Source organism: Nesoenas mayeri, assembly GCF_963082525.1.
Source record: "Nesoenas mayeri genome assembly, chromosome: 3".
NCBI lineage: Eukaryota > Metazoa > Chordata > Aves > Columbiformes > Columbidae > Nesoenas > Nesoenas mayeri.
The window spans coordinates 78,296,832-78,316,349 of NC_137544.1; the positions used below are offsets into that span (position 1 = coordinate 78,296,832).

At 40.8% G+C, this 19,518-nt stretch overlaps 2 protein-coding genes across 5 annotated transcripts in view; one reads left to right on the forward strand and one right to left on the reverse strand.

Moving 5' to 3' along the window:
* Window positions 1–8,872: 8,872 nt before the first annotated feature.
* On the forward strand, window positions 8,873–11,348 carry COA6 (cytochrome c oxidase assembly factor 6). Of its 2 annotated transcripts, none has more exons than XM_080342855.1 (3): window positions 8,873–8,916; window positions 9,089–9,247; window positions 10,979–11,347. In XM_080342855.1, the coding sequence occupies exons 2-3, from the start codon at window positions 9,104–9,106 to the stop codon at window positions 11,072–11,074; spliced, it is 240 nt and encodes a 79-aa protein (XP_080198981.1). In that variant the 5' UTR covers window positions 8,873–8,916; window positions 9,089–9,103; the 3' UTR covers window positions 11,075–11,347. The 2 variants fall into 2 exon arrangements, with proteins under 2 accessions (XP_080198981.1, XP_080198982.1); XM_080342856.1 differs by having other exon boundaries at window positions 8,883–8,912; window positions 10,979–11,348.
* Window positions 11,349–12,052: 704 nt separating this feature from the next.
* TARBP1 (tRNA guanosine 2 -O-methyltransferase TARBP1) overlaps window positions 12,053–19,518 on the reverse strand; it is a gene marked incomplete at its 5' end in the record, with an annotated part of 37,799 nt that continues 30,333 nt past the window's right edge. For 2 of the 3 annotated variants that reach the window (XM_080342632.1, XM_080342631.1), the window contains 7 exons: window positions 12,053–12,412; window positions 13,678–13,814; window positions 14,960–15,084; window positions 15,878–16,069; window positions 16,319–16,490; window positions 17,808–17,889; window positions 19,192–19,388. In XM_080342632.1, coding sequence (XP_080198758.1) covers window positions 12,247–12,412; window positions 13,678–13,814; window positions 14,960–15,084; window positions 15,878–16,069; window positions 16,319–16,490; window positions 17,808–17,889; window positions 19,192–19,388 — 1,071 coding nt within the window. In that variant the 3' untranslated portion in view covers window positions 12,053–12,246. The remainder of the gene's footprint in view (window positions 12,413–13,677; window positions 13,815–14,959; window positions 15,085–15,877; window positions 16,070–16,318; window positions 16,491–17,807; window positions 17,890–19,191; window positions 19,389–19,518) is intronic. The other variant, XR_013922019.1, reaches the window with a different exon arrangement.

Here is a 19,518-nt window from a genome sequence, read left to right on the forward strand (position 1 = left end):
GCAAAAAATTGACGCTCTTGGAAGGTGCTCACAACCACTGTCCCATTCAGGGTTTCATACCTGAATTTTTAAATGTATTCCTTTGGGAAGCAGGGGAGGGTAAGGCACAGGGCAGGAGCACAGGTACAACTCATAACTGGTTTGAAGGGCACAAAGAGACTTGATCTCAAAGTTCCCTGCTTAGAGTTTACTCCATCTTCAGGCATCCTCAATATACCCCACACCCCTCCTCAAGCCCTCTGTCTCAGGCAAGGCCAGAGAAGAAAGCACAAACATCACTCCATTTTCCATAGTCCAAATAAGTGGCATCTTCTGTCATCTCTGCAATCCATTTTACTGTGTTTGATGCAGTCTGGTAGGTATCCAGAAGGCTCTAAATGCCACTTTAAAACTGTAATTAATGTGTGTTTATTACTAAAATAGCAGTAGATTTTTTAACATCCAGTACGAAGTGAAGGGAGATGAGAATTTATGCACTAGAATGGATAGCAGCATCAGGAAAGCTCTGTGATTTACCAGGTGCAACTGTCATTGCTTCTGTTGGCTCATCCTTCCCAAGAACAGGCTAAAGACAGACAAGGGCTGGGATTTCAAACAGCACTTTATTACAGTCTTTCTCCTGAGCAGGAGCTGAGTAAACTAGATATACCCACGTTAAGCAATTCTAAACTACACATAGTCAAATCCATCAGCTGAAGTGACCTATATTTCTTCAGGCAACACCTTGCCTTAAATATAAACATCTGACTTGACAGCAAGCAGCTGCTTAGCAAAACCTTCCAGACAGTGAAGCCCAGGATGTGACCAGGAGAATGTCAAGAAAGCAGCATGTCTATAGAGGGACGTGTGTGCATCTGTAAGTGCCCAAGTTTCACAGATCTGACACTGAGGACTGAATAGAACTGGAGTCAGTGCCTCCTACCAGAAGGACAAGGCAGAGAGCAAACCCTTCTGAGAAGACATTAGATATAACATTCAGGTGAAGGTAAGCTTGAACCCTCCTGATCTTGGACTGTTAAAGGACTCCCAGGACTGGAGGTGAGAGCTGAGTGGTGGCAAAGCACCATGCACCTCTGCAGCACCCTGCACATCAGCCCTGCTGCTGGCCTGGATGGACCCCATACAGCTCTGCACGGCCATAACTGCTTTGCAGAAGACAGCAACACAAGCCTGGAACCAGCACTTTTAGCCCACTCTTGGTTACCTCAAACTTTCTCCTGAGGCAGAAGTGCAGCTCCCTGCAGCATCAGGCCTGGCTGCCTAGTGTCTTTGAAGCTGGTCTCCTGCATCATCACTGCCTGGCTCCTGCCCTCACAGAGCACTGCCAGCCACCAGCATCCACCCTTGTTCAAGGGATGACCCGGATCCTCAGCTTTCTGCCCCATCTTAGCCCTCCAGCTCCTCTTGGCTCCTCCAGCAAAGGGGGAAACCAGTAAGGATCCAGTGGGCTTGTTGAAACAGCAAGTTGAAAAAAACCTCAGGAAAATAAATAGCACCACCAGACCCCACTGCAGCTGCCAGCTTTTGCTGCTGCGCAATACAGCAGTGAGGAATCCAAGGAACAGCAGATCTCCCCCTCCCTTGCACATCTTTCTTCTTGCTCTCCTGCTGCTACCTTTATCATATTTTTTTTTTTTTATTGCAGCTCTCCACAGTGACTGCATGAGCCTTTCATCAGCACATGAGTCAGAGCTGGGCTTATTTTAAAATGTTTCTCCTGTTCTTATGCCTAGGATGGGTGTATTAATATCAGCAGTCTGCAGAAAATAGCTGGGAAAGGCAGAAATCCAACCACAATACTCAACAGATGAACAGAAGACCCTTAAATCAACATGTAGCTTTACTGTTTTGAGGGTTGAGGGTAAACTAGTGGGACCCATAGATCACCAATTTCTGGAGCTGAATTAACTCTCCTGTAAGCTTGAGGACACATCACTCATCCTCAGCTCTCCAGAGGGCTCTGGAACAAAGCTCGTGCAATATTGAGTTGGTCAGGGCTAATACAGACAGTATCTTCAACCTATAGGGAAGGTAACATCACCAGGTGGACACCATTTGTGGTCAGAAACCTTTCTGCCACTGTACCTGCAGGCCTGAAAACCCACTGGAAAGTGAAGGTTTCTCTGTGCAATGAATAAAGAAGTCTTAATTGACTTGTGTAGCTCTGGGTCATATTCCAAATAAACTCACAAGTCTGCACAACAGAAACACATGTGATACATCTCTTCTCTGAAAAGGATGTCACGAGTCTCCAGCACTTCAGAAGCCCTGGGAATAGCTCCAGACACACGCTACAGCCACGTGGACTCCAAAAACAGGCTGGGGCTGGGGGTTTCTTCTACAAGCAGGGAAATAACAGAAGCCAGAAGCAATGCAGCTGGTGTGCAGCAGGAGCACAGGAGAGCTGCTAATGAGATAAGCACAGAAATGCCTTTTGGGAAAGACTTTCCATGGGGAGATGCCCACCTCTCTCTTGCTACAACTCCAGTCTGAAGAAATGGCATCTGTGCACGTGCTGTAAAGTCATAAACTATGGGGAGTTGGGCTCCATGTCCCTGATTTGCAGTACAGGCAGGAAGGAGTCCTGCAAGGCCTCCAAACCTGAGCTACAACTCGGCGAAGGCCAAGGTTGAGAAGTTGCATTCACAAGTCGAGTTCTCATGCAAGCTGCCTCTGCAGAAACTGCCAGCAGTAATGGATTTTGATGGAAGAGTTTAATTAGCTTATCATTATTAAAAGAGAAGCAAATAGATTTTCTTCTTTAGCTGGCATGTTCTTGGGCATTTCCATAATAACCTGCACCGTATCGAAAAGATTTAAACATTAAAAGGGGAGATAATAAAAGCAGCTGAAAGATCTTGTGAAAGCAAAAAGGGCCCACCTGCAGCCTAAAAATCTTATTTTAAGATCAAACCACATTCCTAAGGACAGGACCAGTAGCTCAAACTAACGTGTCTGAAAGTAATAATCCTCATATTTCAATCTTCTACCCGAAACTCTTTCAGAGGGATCTTTATATATGCACACCATCATTCTAAAGAAGATGGTGATCAGTATTTCTCCACATACATCACTGATACACTAGGACACAACCACTTCTCAGTAATGAAGAGTGAAACTTATAAGGAGAGTTACAGTTCTGGAAAAGGCCTAAACAAGGGAGGTTGTGGAGCTCCCATTAGCAGTGTATTTAAGAACCTGTTATTTGTAATTTCTCTGCAATGATATAGAGACATTTCTCTAATCCTACTAGTCTCCTCAGAAGACTCAAAAGAGTTTTGCAGCTCTTCATCTCCAGGTTTCGCTCCAGTTCTAGATTCAGTCCACCTAACCTTTCAAGACAGTCATCAGTGCATTGATTGGGAACAACAGCAATCAACCCGCAGAGCATCTTTCATCCAAATGAAGAGAACTGAAGTAGATGTGCTTTAACAGAGCTATCCACCATAAACTGAGAATCTTCCTGATCAGCGACAACAGTTAAGTTAAAGTCCCTCACTATGTACTGTACACTTTTCCACCATGTCCACTACCTTGTGTCTATTAATGCTGAATACCACCAGCTATTTTGCTGCCTGGCCACATGACAGTGACAAGATCCTCTCTCAGTTTTAACCTTCACTCTCCTGAATCATTAAAAAAATTAGGAGGGAGAGGGTTGCCCTTTACTTTAACCAATAATTTATGAGTACATACAAGAAGACTGGCGCCAGCACATCTCCTTTGGTAAGCTCTCTCCGTTTGAACAGCAATAATTTATTCCTGCTCTCTGCTTCCTGCCTCACTAACCAGTTATTACTCCACAAGAAAACCTTCCCTTTGATCCACTCTAGCTTCATTTCTTTGGTAAGATGCCTCATCAGAAACTCTTCTGAAATCTAAGTGTAGTGCTTCCTGTTCTCTCAAAGGGCCGAGTGTGTGCAAAGTCATCCATCCTTCAGACTCCTATTAACACGAAAGGACAAGACTACTGAGAGACTGAGACTTCTCCTTTGTCTTTAACGCAAAGTAAGTTGTGTAATACTCCTCTTGTGATTTTGGCCAATTATACATTTTAAATGCTTTCCTGAGTTGCAAACAAAAATATCTCTCTTTCTGGATTTGGTAAAGGCATGTTGCTTGCTAGCCTGGCTGCTAAGAAAATGGAGACTGATCTTGGGAACAACTAACATGTTTGAGAATTATGCTGCCTTTGTGAACGAGTAAGCAATTCCATCTGGTACAGCACACCTATGCTTCACAGACAATATTTATAGTGAACACAAGGTAATTGGTGTAGCTGATAGATTATTAAATACAATACCTGAATGCAAGCATGCAGATGGATTTCTTATAAAGAATGTTAGGATGTGTTTCAGTCTCAGAGAGAACTACGAACCACTTCTTTGCTTTTAGTACATAACATGCCACAGAAATTTGAAGACATCCAAATGAAACTCAAAAGATGAGCTTTCTTCTGCCATTTACATAGCTTTGAAAATTGAAGCATGTTTACAGAACAAGTTTCCCATCTAGCTTACTTGCAAAAAGCTGAGCATCAAAAGTGCTGCAAAGCAAGCTTGTCTCATCCTTGGCGGACTTGAAGAATTGCTAATCAGGACCCAACAGAAGAGTAAGAATTAGTCAGTCTTCCCACCTTACCATCGCCTGCTTTTCCCAAAATACTATTTTTTCTTCTTAATTCCTTCCTATCAACTGAACAAATATGGAATATTTGCATTAAAAACAAGTGCCTATAATTAATGTAAATGACTCCATCACCTTAAAAGAATCCTAAACCTCCAGCTGTTGTTTTGTTCTTCATCATAATCGCCACTTCTCTAGGTAGCCTAGTGATTTTCAGACTGTGTTCCACAGAGCACACCACTGATGCCCATGACAGGTCACAAAGAGAAGCAAGCCTTTTCTCAGCAGGCTTCAGATCAGTAAACAGAGGTCTGGAGAAGGTGAAAATCACTCTTCTCTCTATTCTTTCTCCTTTTACCTCCATACCAGCCTGCACAGATGGCTTAGTCCTTCCTAGTCAAATCCTCTCCAGCGCTACCTGATGGACACACACACCCAGCCCTCCCACCCATGCAGAGCTACTGCAGAAAGCTGTGGCAGCCTCCACGTCTGTCTGTCCCTCAGTCTCCCAAGCCACGTGCTTAATTCTCTATGTTCATGCCACACTGGCACTCCCTAGTGCAGGGATCCTCATCATGACGACACCCAGCCAACACAATATTAGGAGGAAATCAAAATGAGAGTCCCAACACACATTTAGTTGAAAAAGAACGTGATAATGCACATTTTCTTAGAGATTCAGAAAACTGATTTGCTAAGGCCACCAAACAAAAGCAATAGTTTTCTTTCTCATCATACACTCCTCCTTCTTTATTCATTCAAAGACCTATTTTTTGCTAACTCATCCAAAGAAGTTTAAGCATGTTACTGTTAAAAGGAAATTCACAAAAATAAAACTCAACATGAAGTCTTTATGAAATAATAAAGAAGGCTTTGCATAAGGCCACAGAAAGTACAGTATACATTTCTTAAACTTTCAGAATCCAATATGCCTCTTTCAGACCTTTACTTACAAACGTTTCATATTAAATGCAAGGCTATATAAAGTGAAAGAAGTTTTCTTTATAAACATAGATCATTTAGTACTATCAGTGGTTACTAAACAAAGAAGTAATTAACTATAAACTAAGGAATTCACTACCTGTCTGCCAATTCTTCAGCAATCCTCTTACAAAGCTCAGAAAATTATTGCTCAAAAAATCAGTAGTCTTATCTGAATAAGGCTATTTAGCTTTTAAAAGATTTTTGAAAAGCTATTTTGAAGATAGAAGTTACCTGCTCTGTTAAAGAAGGACCTATTTGGAAGAGAACTTAAGTCTCACTGAACCCTAATAAGCCGCAAAACTAACCTCAGAAATCAATGTAAGGAAGACTTTAAACAATAAAGATGTATAAATGCCTCCTCTCCAGAACAAAGACTGTTTCTACACCAGCCTTTGCAGACTGTATCTTCAAAGTGGACACTAGTGCCAAGAGTAACCCATGAGGGTCTTCAGTCAGTAAAAGGATGAAAGTAGAATCTGAAATTTGGTCACACAGGATCTCAAGAGAGATGCTTGATGTGCAACCATTTAAGTATTCTCTGTTAAAACATTTTCAAAGAGGAGAAGAAAGAGGTGATTACTGTTTGTAGTTCATGGGGTTTTGCTTAATTTATTCCTTCTTTAATAATGAAACCAGGCACAATTAATCATTGTGATTGTTCTGGGTTTTTTTGCTTAATTATTTTCTTTCACCAGGCATAGCAAGGAACACTGTAAGACCAAAGGAGTCAGAGTTACATCCTTAATACACATCTGAGAAGCAAGAAAGATAAAATCTTAATACATGGTTCTCTCACACTACATATTTTTTAAATCCTTGTTAAAATAACCACACTTGGTGCTCAACAACAGAAGAGAAAGTCCTGGGCTACCTCAGGTAAGATTTTGTTATTAGTTCCAGCAAAATAAATAATTGGACATAGGGCTATATTGCTTAAAGAACTTGCTTTTAAATTCAGTTTCGTGAAATTCTTTTACACATAAGGATCATATATCAGAATCTTTCAGTGCAAGAAAAACAAATTACTTGAGCTTCTGGTATAAGCACAAAGCTGAACACAGCTATAGTACATCAAGGAGTGCTTGTTTTATTTCTCCTAGGGACACCTGTAACATCCCAATTGCTTGTAAAGTGAAAAGGAGAAATCATTATAGTTGCCAATCCAGAATCTGCTGGGCAAATTTCAATTATATATGGGGTAATTAAGGCTGTAGGTGAGGAGAGATCTGTTAGATGTTAACCAGAAGGCAAAGCACACACGATGCTGTATCGCAATTAGCAATAAAAGAATCTGAGAGGCATAAAAGAGTCTGAAAGCTGAACCACTGTATGAACAATCCATTTTAACGCATTGCTGGCAAGAGTTTCAGTGGGAGAGAGCCATTGATTTCTTTATCATCTTGTCTTGCTAACTGCTAAATGGAAACATAATTCAAAGGTTTCAACTGTGGCAACCAGCACACCTAACAAATCTGGAATTTTTTCAGCCTCCCATCTTTCTAGAACACTTGCCTCTGGCTGGCTATTATAAATATCCCATTTATTGGGCACATTTCCCGAAAGTAAAAGACTAAAGATAGATACTTAGAATTGACTAACAAACAATGAAAAAATCCACCTCCTTACAACAGCTGTTTAACCAAATGGAAATATTGCCATTAAAAATGTATTAGACAAATCTGTCCCTTTTTCTATTCATGCACTTTTAAAAACCAGATCACTAAATTTCCATAATGTACATTACACAGTTATTTGCAACTGTCTCCAGTGAGTATTTCTTGGGCCACAGGTCATTAAAGAATTAACTATTTATCACAAATATCCCAGATGTGCAATTTGGACCTTGTGATTAATTATATACAATCACATTATCCCCTCTGTTTTGTAAACACAGTAACTAAACAACATTACATGTATCGTAAATTTTGGAATTTACAAGCACAACTGACATTTCCTATTATCATGTTTCACTCTTGAGACTTAACATTAATTTTCTTGTCAATATTAATGCTTGTAAAAGCTTGCTTTGCAAAAGCTTGAGTGCAAAAGGGTCGTAAGTGGGCTGCAATATAAATTTACTTTATATAATTTTCAACAGGAAAACATAATTGAAATTCTGCTTTTGTAGTGACTTACCTAAAACCCCTGTTCTAGTAAAAACTAAATTTCTGCATTTCTATCTCTTACTTATCATAGTCTAGCAAGCAGTCGCATTCACTTTGCTCCAAAAAAAGTATCCCTCCTAGGGGGCTGGTTAGGTATTTCAGCAAACAAAATTCCCTCCCGATCTGGCTGGCTTACAAGGGGCTCTGCTGGAGAAGCGCAAATCCTTGGCCTTCCCTTAAAACACCTTTCCCTGTATCGAGAGAAGTGAGCCACCTGCAGGGAGAACCCACACCAGCCAGCATCGTTACTGTGTGCTGAGGAACAAGCGCAGCACAAGGCGGGTCGGCAGCTACAGTCACTCCTCATGCCGCAGCAGGCGCGCCAGCGGTCAGCAAGCTCCTGGTAAAGCCACCAGCCCGGCACCTCGCAGGGGCTCCGGGCCCGGCACAGGCAGGTGCGTCCCAGCTGCCAATACGTCCCCCCTCCCAAACCCGCAGTGTCTTAGTATGGAAGCACACGCCACAGCCTTGAAACTGCAAAACCGCTCTGTGTCACCAGGTGGCCGGTGTGGAAGACCGTCAGTCCCTTGGCTCCAGGGACGGACTGCCACCCAATCCCAAATAAAACAGTGGAGCGGAGTTTGCTCCCCGAATGTGTTTTTACCAGCACTACAGGCAGCAGCGTACCCAGCCGGCCCCCACATTTCTGGCATTGTTTTATCACTCTTATTACAGGTAATTTCTTCTTCCACTGGGGTAAGCCAGTTCTTCTTTCTTGTTTTCATTATCGGCTTGACTTAGCGACACAGTCCGTCACGGCAAACATCCCCACGGCGGTTTGTACACGGCGCGCGCAGGTGGGCACCCGCCATCGAGAACAAGCATCTCTGCGCTTTTAAACACGTCTTCCACAAGCCCACGGCTCTCCCGACCCAGACTGAGGGATTACGCCGGCAAACAGCACCCCGGAGGGGCCGGATGGAAGAACCACTGCGGGCGGGAGGATTTGAGGACGCTCGGTCCGGCCCGCGGGGCCACCAGCGGCTCCCACCCCATGGCGGCCACGGCCCCGCGCGCGCGGGCGGGACAACCGTCCCGGCTGTCAATCTCAGCCGGGGCTGCGCCTGCGCACTAGGAGCAGCACGGCGCCCCTCCTCGGCACCGCTTCCGGGAGCCTGACCTTCGCCGCTGGGCCCGGTGGGTGAGTGCGCTGCTGGGCCCGGGGCCTGCCCCGCTCGGGCACCCCTTCCCCGGGCCCTGCGACCGCGGGCAGGCCAGGCCCGGGCCCCGCTGTGGGAGCGGCCGAGGCACGGCTAGGGCTCGCCGCCGGGCCGGGGGCGAGGCGCGCTCGGACAACTAGCACTTGTGTTCAGGTCCGTCGCGAAAAGATGTCGGCGCCGACGATGGAGGAGAGGAAGGCGTGCTGGGGGGCCCGGGACGAGTTCTGGCAGTGCTTGGACCGGCACGCGGAGGACGGCTCCAAGTGCGCGGAGCTGCGGCGGGGCTTCGAGGGCCGGTGTCCGCCCCAGTGGGTGAGCAGCCCCGGCGCGGCCTCCCAAAGCCCGGCCTAAACCGGCAGGGCCTTCCTGTGCGCGTTGGTAGCGGCGCGGCTGGTGTTTACATGTGCCGTGTGAAGGATGGCAACTGCTGAACATGTGCGGTCTTAGGCTTTCTCATTGATAACCCTGTAATCTGGAATATTGTGTCCAGTTCTGGGCCCCTCAGTTCAGGAAGGACAGGGAACTGCTGGAGAGGGTCCAGCGCAGGGCGACGAAGATGATGGAGTGGAGCATCTCCCTTATTGAGGAAAGGCTGAGGGAGCTGGGGCTCTTTAGCTTGGAAAAGAGGAGACTGAGGGGTGACCTCATTAATGTTTATAAATATGTAAAGGGTGAGTGTCATGAGGATGGAGCCAGGCTCTTCTTGGTGACAACCAATGATAAGGGGCAATGGGTACAAACTGGAACACAGGAGGATCCACTTAAGTATGAGAAGAAACTTCTTCTCAGTGAGGGTGACAGAGCACTGGAACAGGCTGCCCAGGGTGGGTGTGGGGTCTCCTACTCTGGAGACATTCAAAACCCACCTGGACACCTTCCTGTGTAACCTCATCTAGGTGTTCTTGCTCCAGCAGTGGGATTGGACTAGATGATCTTTCGAGGTCCCTTCCAGTCCCTAACATTGTGTGATTCTGTGAACCCTGTGCCTGTCACCAATGTAATGCGGTTGGCACACTCATGGTATTGCTGGGAGATGAGAACTTGCTGAGCAGACCACAGACTGGCCTGGGAACTATGGGGAGTAGTAAATGAAGGGAAAATACAGTCTTAAACTTTCAGACAAATACACAACTAGATAGGCACACAGGCTTATCATTTAATTAAAAAAAAAAAAAGTTCAAAAATCTCAGAAACTTTTGGAGGTGCACAGATACTACTGTTGCTAAAGAATAAAGGCTAATATGGAAGGGAGGTGACACACAGGGCCTGCAGTGGCATGGCATCTTAAAGACTGGCATCTGATATCTTGTGCATAAAAATACTATTCTTCATGCAGTATAATTGCACAGTAAGCCATCTGCTTACATGTTACTTGTTCATTTGTGCTTTATAGTTTCCTAAGATCAAGCTCAAATTCTTAACTTTTTTAATAGGCATTGCCTTTTAGTAGCAGTAGTGTTAGAGGGGCTGAATGGTTCCAGTTGGAGCCAGTAGGCTGGAGTCAGTTAAAAAAAACAGGTACATTCACAGATGCCGTACTCAGTTATAGTTTGAACGCTACAGTTCTGACATGTGTTATCTCTAGTGATGGTGGTTTCATCTGCCACTGCTTTTGCACTACACACATCAGTGGCTCTAGGCAACAAGAGGTCACATAGTCTGTATTACCATAGAAAAGTTGTTGGATTTACTTTTATGTTAGAAATAACCTTTGCTCATAGCAGTGAAAAATAGCAAAGCAATAGACTACTTTTATTATATGCCTATGGAAGTAATGGGGTGGTTGTAACAGGAAACTGAAGTTCACTTCCAGAATGGTAACAAAAACAAAAAAACAAAAAAACAAAAAAACCACACCACAAAACACAAACCCACTCCAGCCTTTTGTCTTTTGCTTCAGAGCAAGAAACTCTTAAGTAGTGTATCGAGTTAAAATCCTCAAGTCCGTTCATCAGATTGCTTGTTCCTTAATCATCTTGTGATGCACAAAGCCCTTTCCTCTGCTAGTTTCTTCTCATGAACATCTTTTCTCTTTTTAAACAGGTTAAGTATTTTGACAAAAGAAGAGACTTCTTAAAATATAAAAAAAAGCTTGAAACAGAAGGGTATAGTCCTCCAGAAGCTGCTGGAAAGTCTTAGGTAGTTTGCTTTCAAAATAAATGAAGCGAGAATAACTGCGGAAGGAAGCAGCGTGAGAAAGCAACAGAACCTGCTTGAGCTCAAGAACTGGTAACCTGACTGCCTCCCTGAAATGCAGGCTGCTGTTTTTGCGAGGTCTCATTGTGTCTGCTGAAATAAAGGGTCATGGAAAGCTTTTTCATAAGTCAAAGAAATACAGACTGTTCAGAAATCTAAGAATTATCTTATGGGAATAAACAACTATTTAATAATGTGATGTATATATTCTAAAGAGAAGAATAAAAGTGTTTTTCAGTAAGTGAACTAGCTTTTTCTTAAAAATTCATTCCACCTTCCCCTCCTTGTCAAAAGAAGGTGGTGGTGTAATGTAATTTGTATTTGTCATCTACCAAGTATTTAAAGTATTTTAAAATGCAGTTTAGGTCAGACATGAGTTTATAAAGCAGCAGGCATTAGAAGATCTAATGCATCCAGTGCATATGATACCTAATTTATGTATTTTGAGTATGCTTATTTTTTATAAGCAGTAGGAATTTTTACATTAGCCATAATAGTCAGTTTTCAAGCAGTATTGCTAGTAGAAGTATGGCAGTTATTTATGATGATTCTCACATTATGGCCTTTGGTATAACTTAGTGGTTTTGATTACTTCACTGATACAACTTAGTGGTTTTGATTACCTTACTGATACAACTCCATTTAAATATATGGACTGTTTACAACAGGATTAGTAAACTCAACAACTGAAGGTACTTAAACAAGGGGCAGCATTGAATGTATGTAAGTGAATGTCATTATTGTATCTAAATGCTGGAGGCATTCAATACCTGGGCTACAGTAAGTTTTGATTGTAGTTGCAGGAAGGCACCACTACAACTTCAAGCAAGTTTTGAGGTTGGGATTGTTCTGGTACTATGCTGATGTTCTAACACAAAAATCACACACACCACATGCAATATAAACAGTACTTATTTCCAATGCAACAGTTTTATTTAAGGAGGTAAAGTATTAATAAGGCATTTAAAAGTCCATCTGAACTACAAGAAAGTAAAACATGCAAAACTTAAGAATCCTCATTCGCCCTGAGTTTGTATCTCATCTATTCAGAATTTCATGTTGTAGCACCATAGCAAGTCACCCAGTTGTCCTATAAGGCACAAAACTCCTGGCAGTTATTTTTGTTGGTTTTGCTTGATCAGTTGTTGCCTTGTGTACTCCCAAATCAGCAGAGCTCCACTTACGTGAACATTGAGTGATCGAATAATACCCTGCTGAGGAATTTCCACACACACATCGAGGTGGTGAATCAGGTTTGCCGGGATACCTTCATGTTCATTTCTAGTAAAGAAACAGTTAACTTAAATCTGGGAAGAGACAGGTGTTCTAGAAAGCAGATGATGCAAGAGTCACAACAGCATCAAAACACCATTTGACAAAAAGGAGCATCTGCCCTCAATAGAACTGATGAGGACAATAAATAATTTATTATTTTTTAAAGCAGTAATACGTTACAGATAACAAATTGTGGGAGACCCAACTAAGCTTTGATGTAGGAAAACTGGTATAGCACTTCAGTTCACTCATCCAGTAGTAGCTGAACACTCAATGTAAGGACTCCCTCTCTGCATTTATTTTGAAACTACACTAATATATAGCAAAATAAGCAGCTATAGATTAAAGGACCAAGCCATGAAGCTGCTGGCACAGCAGGGAAGCTCAAATGCCCACTACATTCAGTGAGGCCTTGGTATAAAGGAATGTCAAGGCTGATCATCAATGCCTTGAACTGGAAATATTTCATATATTCAGTATACCAGAAGATACCAAAGGTCATCAGCAATTAAAACTGTGTTTTTTATTAGAAGAGAACAAAGTGAATATGAGAACTACATTCTGAAGATAAGCTACATACAGGAAAATGTTTGAAAAACAGGTATTTCTGCCCACTTTGTCCTAAAAGGATAGACAGGCCCTTCCTCTTGCTCTCCTTCAGTGACCTTCCAATTCCAGTAGCTTTCTGACTTGTACACACTTTTCTCTAGATTTCTTGAAGCAGCCTTCCCTTGGTCACAGCTGAGGCTTGCCTACTTATAAGGAACTGACTATTCCTTTCCTCTGAAGTCCTCCCAGCCTCTGCTTGTATTGCAAAAACTTGCTACTTCCTCCTGTACCTCATCCTTCATTTTAAAGTATCTCCCAGCTCTGCAGGCTCCTGATTCTTCCTCACCAGGTTAGGCAAGGCAAACAGGCAGCCCTCCTTGCAGAGCTCACCGCAGCCTACACACACAAGGTCCCATATTACTAATGTGAACAGATGATACCTCTTACTGCACCTGGAAAACTATAATGCATGCTGCTGCTACCCTCCACCCATAAAAAAAGGGAGCTATAGATTATTAAGTACAAGGAGACGGATCCTTGAGGAGTAGTAATCACTACCTCCCACTCCTTAGCAAACGAAACCAAACTCTGCTATTTCCATGATCACTTTGCATTCTAAATCCACCTTTACCAGTGTCACTTGGTTTCCATATTACAAAACTCTGACTAATAGAAGAGATGAACTGCAAGAGGTAGATTTACAAAAAAGTGCATCTTCTTACCCCAGCAATAACAGTGATTTCTCTGGGAAGCAATATTCTGTAAGATCAAAACTTTTAGCAGTCTGCTCCACACCAATAATAGTGTAGCCTTCCATTTTTTTCTGTTGTAAATAATCAACAAGCTGAGATGGTTTCACCTGTCCATCAAGAGTAAAGAGAAATATACAAATATTTAAGTATCACAATTTGTAACTTCTGAAGTTACTGTAAAAATCAATTTACTTGACGGTTTTTAAGATTAATGACTTTTATCCCCGAAGACTGTCCATATACATACCTTAACATTTTAAAAGCTCTTCAGCAATAGCACACAAGGTGAAATAATGCTACAAAAACATACTCCCTGAATACAATGAACAAAGGCTTCTCTATGCTGCTGACAGCTACAAGCCTTACATCTCAATGTAAAAGAATCACTCTTGCATGTGGTCAAGGTGCACGGTTGTTATTTAACCTGGAACTCCTTCCCCAAAACAATGCAACAGCCAGTACTGAAGCTGAGTTGCCCGACATGCCTCCATTACAGTCAAGAATTTAGTTGCCCTCATCCTACTCTCTAAACTGCTTATTTATATTAGATGCCAATTTTTTTCATGCAACAGAAACTCTGTCATCAGTACGCTTCCGTGCAGAGATTAGACACAAGAACACGTGTCCATCAGCATTCTGTTTTAGGCAAAACACAGTACAGCTATCTTGTTCTCAAGAAAAATCTTAAGCTGAAAATAAACACTGGAAAAAAAGGAAAAATTTGCACTGAATTTTTCAGATGACTTAGAGCTGACCTTGAAAAACTGATTATTATAAAGTATCACAAACATTTTCTATCAAATGCCAAACATCTATGTTGAAACCCTCATTTTTTAAGCTAGATAATATGTTCTAAAAGCTTAGCTCAAGTTAGCTTCATGCAAACTCAAAGATTATCACCAAAAAGTTAGCAAAAGCAATAGACCAAGCAAGATAAATTAAGCGTTGTTCAACTTTTATAAATAAACATTAAATTCCAGTGCACCGTTATAAAACATGGTGTAAGATGTAACAATGACAGCTCACATAATTAGTTTATCCCAATGAGAAATTAAAAGTATCTTTGAAATTCTTTTTATGAGGTTGCCATAAAATTTATACCAAAATACTCAAGATGAAGTCTGAGAGATAATAGCAGGAGCTTCTGTTAAATAAAGAGTTCTTTTTTGCAAGATAAAATATTCTGAACTATGCATCTGATGAACTGAAGATGTACAGTACGCTTTTTAGCTATCAAAATATTTCCATTCACCTCAACCAGGGGGAGCCACTGCTCTGCAGAAACACTAAGATGCTGAAACTGCTTATCCTGTACATAATGAAGACTGCCGACAACTAGTGCAGATGCCCCAAATATTTCACTTGTACGACATAAACCTACAAACAGAAGAAATTAAATCATGTTTGTGTAGAAAATAAACACCAAGCCAGAATATTTTAGCAACTGAAAAAGGACAAGGAAGCAAAAAACCAAATGGTTACTTTAGTCCTCTATTTTTAATCAGTTTCAGGTGCTTTTTGTGTCTGTTCCAAGTCAGACTTCATTCCATATAATTTACCAGGAAAAAAAAAAAAGTTTTGTAACTTAGCAGAAAGATAAAAATTAGAAAAGCACTTTGTCTGACAACATGCTTCTACAATACTAATTACACAAAGTAATGGGTCAGTGTAAAAGCCTAGGCAGAGGGATGGACACATATACACACACTTAAGCTCTAAATCCAGTACCTGTTATAAATGAAAGGCTTGAGAGAATGACAGATGAGAGTATTACAGGGCAAACAGCACCAGCTTGTGGGCTTATTTTTCATTAAGAGTCTCACTGCAGTTATTTAAACTGCTGATGACACCAAGTGCAATGCAATAAAGTATTTGCAGGATTGATTCTGTCACAGCTTGCATGATATTGTGAAGGAGTACTTAATCAGAGTGGGCACTTTCCTGTCCAACAGTCATGAGAAACTAGTACATTGGCAAGATTTGGCTTAACTGCTATAGAAAAAAATGTAAATTAGTTCCTTTAATTGCATACACAGTTGAAAAACTCAACTGTGATAAGGAATATTAAAAAGAGTAAGCATGATTTACAGCATTGTTGTATTTAATTAATGCATGCTATGTGTAAGTACTCTAAGATCTAAAAAGTTTAAAAATGTGCAGTCAACCTTACCTCCTAAATTGGTAGGTTTATCAATAAGCGAAGCCACCACTATCAGTCTGCTGTTTGATTTACCAAGCTTAGTAGCACGATCCTGAAATACCATTTCCAGGTCTAAACTAGGAGTGCTGTTCTTCCAGGGTATAATCTTTTTCTGAACATCAGTCCATTCTGTCTGGCTATCTGTTTCAATTGAATTTGAACCTACAAAAACAAGTATTGGTCACATGACTATGCAAATGGTAATTAAACTACCCCTTCAGTAAAGATTGTTATCTAAATGCTAATACTGTACACATCATTAGTCATCTGCTATTATTTTATGGCACATACTCTGCTCATGCAGATACAAGGCTACTCCAGCAGGATAATGTAAGAGATCAGGTTGAATACAGATGTATACAGCTACTACATAAAACCAATTATATTTAACATAAATTAGCTATATTTTACCCATGTCTTGCTGAGACCAGTCACTTGGTTTCAGATCAAGAAGTTCCATTCGAGAATGATACCACTGAAACGTTGATGGCAAAGGAACATCAGTGAATCTGTCAAATTTAGTAAGCGAGATCCATTCGTCTTCAGCAAGTTCCGAAAGACGGGGAAGAGTGTAAAATATTGTCTGCAATGTAACAGTGTTATTAGCAGAGCACCACTAAAGCAAGAAAAAAATAAGTAATTAACCGCTGGTAACTTTATCACACACATCTTTTATCTAGTATTCTGTGATTGTAATACTTGTTTTTCTCATCACTTGATACAACTTACTGATATATCTCTCAATATTCATCACTTTCTATAGAGTGCTATCCCAAACTTTCATAAATTTACTTTCCATCTCTCTCTGATTAGCCATTTTTTAAGATCTGCATTAATTACTGTTCTGAAACTCTAGAATACCAAAGAATTGCTGCTATGCTTCTCAGCACAGGGGTCTTGTGAAAATGTTTTATGTGTAACACTGAAGAGTTTTCAGATGCCTTTATGAACTGCTGGCAAAGAATGTGAATTGATTTAACATAAAAAAGGGAAAAGGTAAAATCCAGCTCAGCACTACCCATACAGCTAACCACAATCTATCATGGAGGAACAAATGCACATACCATGGGAAAGGCTGAATAAGATAAAGAGTTTAAAACCCATATATTTTGTTTATCCCAATGCACCCTCAAGAGGAAGGTGAAGATGCACCCTGAATACTTTTCAGTACTTAACAAGTATTAGCCTTAATTTTTTTCTTGTTCAACATTTTGACTTCCAAATTTTGTTAAGTCATATCTAGCATATTTAACCGTTCCAAAAATATTTTACAGAACATCAGTTTAAAAAAAAAAAAATCTTCTCTGAAAGATGGCACTGTTTGTGCCAGAACACGTCGCCCTCTTCACATTTATGTTTACCTTCTATTTTCAGCTTAGTTCCTCTCTAGTTTTTATCTGCACCCTTATTCTGCTTGCCTTCCCTCAGTGTTTATTCAGCTCTCAGTGGCAAAAAGGATAACTGAAAAAGATGCTTTAGGAGTTAGGTATCTGTATCCCATTTATATCAAACAACAATTTAGTTAAGCAACCTCGAGTTGCTCCTAATAACAGCAGATGTCTCAAAAAAATTAACAAACTACATGTGACTAAGTAGATGCTCTTCAGTTATTAGAAGAGACTTTTCAAAACACAAATATAAAACCTGATTAACTCGCACACAGATGGGCACATTCATCACACATAACTTCTTAACTGAACTAGGTTTTTAACACAGTATTAGAGAATTGAGCTGCAGTCTTAGTCTAAAATCCATCACACTTTAGGTAAAGTAATTTTTCAGAGTTTTAAAAGAACAGCAGTTGATCGTTATTCATCCTACATTATAACACACAAAGGAAGTTAAATATATAGTTGTAAAACTATGCAAGTACAATGATCAGCAATAGTCTTGGACTTGCCTCTAGACTATAATCCTCAAGTGGATGAAATGTTGCAAAGAAGAAATGATCTTGGATTCGCTGCCAGTTCCTTCTAGCATTCCTGCAATTGCAGAAAGTAAAGCAAGATGCACAAAAAAAGGCAACGTACGAGGTTTTGTTTTTTTTTTTAAATTGTCAAATTGGAATAAAGCACCCTGACTGTATTTCCCACATACTGTATGGGAAATAAAATACTTCAACAATTAAGTAAGGACCCATTAAGAAAACAAACACAAAAGACCCCCCACCCCCAACAAAACAAAAAACCACAAAACCAAACAAAAAACCCACCACCAAAACAAAACCAAAACCCACCACCAAAACAAAACCAAAACCCACCACCAAAACAAAACCAAAACCCACCACCAAAACAAAACCAACCAACCAACCAACCAACAAAAAAACTCCACAAGCCAATCAACCAAACAAAAACCACAACCAGCATTCAGGAAATAAGTCTTATTTATGTTTCAAGGCCTCCAAATACTATTAGCAAAAGAAGCAAGTTTCACTAGAAAGGGTATCCCACCTAGGCCTCTGAAGGAAACTAAATACTAGTCTATGGTTCACTGACAACTTCTGGTTGTCCAAATGAAAAAAGAAAGGCAGACTCCTCCTCCTCTGCTGCTTTTCCCTATCCTCTGTCTTGACATGTGATTTAACAGTGACTCTGATCAGAGAAACCAATATTAATGTTCTCAAAAAAAACCCCAAACCACCACACATGTCAGCAGCAGTCCTAAGTTTGTGCTGGCTGACAACACTCAGAAATTCTAAATAATTTTAAATAATTCCTAAAAGCATGACAAAAAAAAAAAAAAAAAAAAAGGATACAAACACACAGCATAAAATTTAACTGAATTGTTATATTTCCAAATCAGTAAGTGGAAAAGCATTTAGGTAAAGCTCATTTAATCATCACCTACAATTACTTTCCCTATCCCTCTTTTTTTCCCCCCTACAGGTGTTTTTTCAACTATTAACACAGAAAACATTTCAGATTTAATATTTGAGAATTTACTGGTACCAGGAAGCTTGCAAGAATGATTCGTATTTCAAAAACCAGCAGGTAAGAAAATTAAACACTCCCAACAGTCCTTTTTTACTCCACCCCTAAACTATGATTACTGTTCAAACATGCCATCAGACAGTAATGCTACACTAAATTACCACTTCATCTTCTTTGCTGATAATTACTTTCAATTTCCAAGTCTTGGTTTATTTTTAAACAGAATACTGCACCTCACCCGCTCCCACTTAAAAACCCAGAGAAATCATCAAGTGCTAATTTAGAAAATTAGACTTCCTGCAAATGGCTCAGAAGAACCAATATTAAGCTTTAAGTCAGAAAAATGTTACTAACCCTGTGCCATGCATGTTTTCCACCTGTTGAAGGCTAGATTCAATAACGGGTGTCAGAGCTTCGAATTCTTCCACATGCAACATTCTGCACATACCCCAGATTTTTTTGAGGGCAACTAACGCATAAAGTCGAACGCTGAAATTATGGTTGAAACACCACTGCAGGACAACTATGAGAGCCTTCTTCAAAGCTGGCTTCTAAAAAAGCAAAGATAAAGACATTTCTTTCATTTATGTTAAGTCTTAATGCAGCATTTAGAAGTAGATAAATAAGAGTGGCCCAAGAAACAGTGGCTTCCTCAAAAAACAGCCTTTCAGAAAGTCCAAA

What these genes read in the sequence shown, in the direction of transcription:
- COA6 (XM_080342855.1), top strand. Translation starts at nt 9,104, where the DNA reads ATGTCGGCGCCGACGATGGAGGAGAGGAAGGCGTGCTGGGGGGCCCGG. An exon ending in GCCGGTGTCCGCCCCAGTGG is followed by an intron (nt 9,248 to 10,978) that starts GTGAGCAGCCCC and finishes CTTTTTAAACAG; the next exon opens with GTTAAGTATTTTGACAAAAG.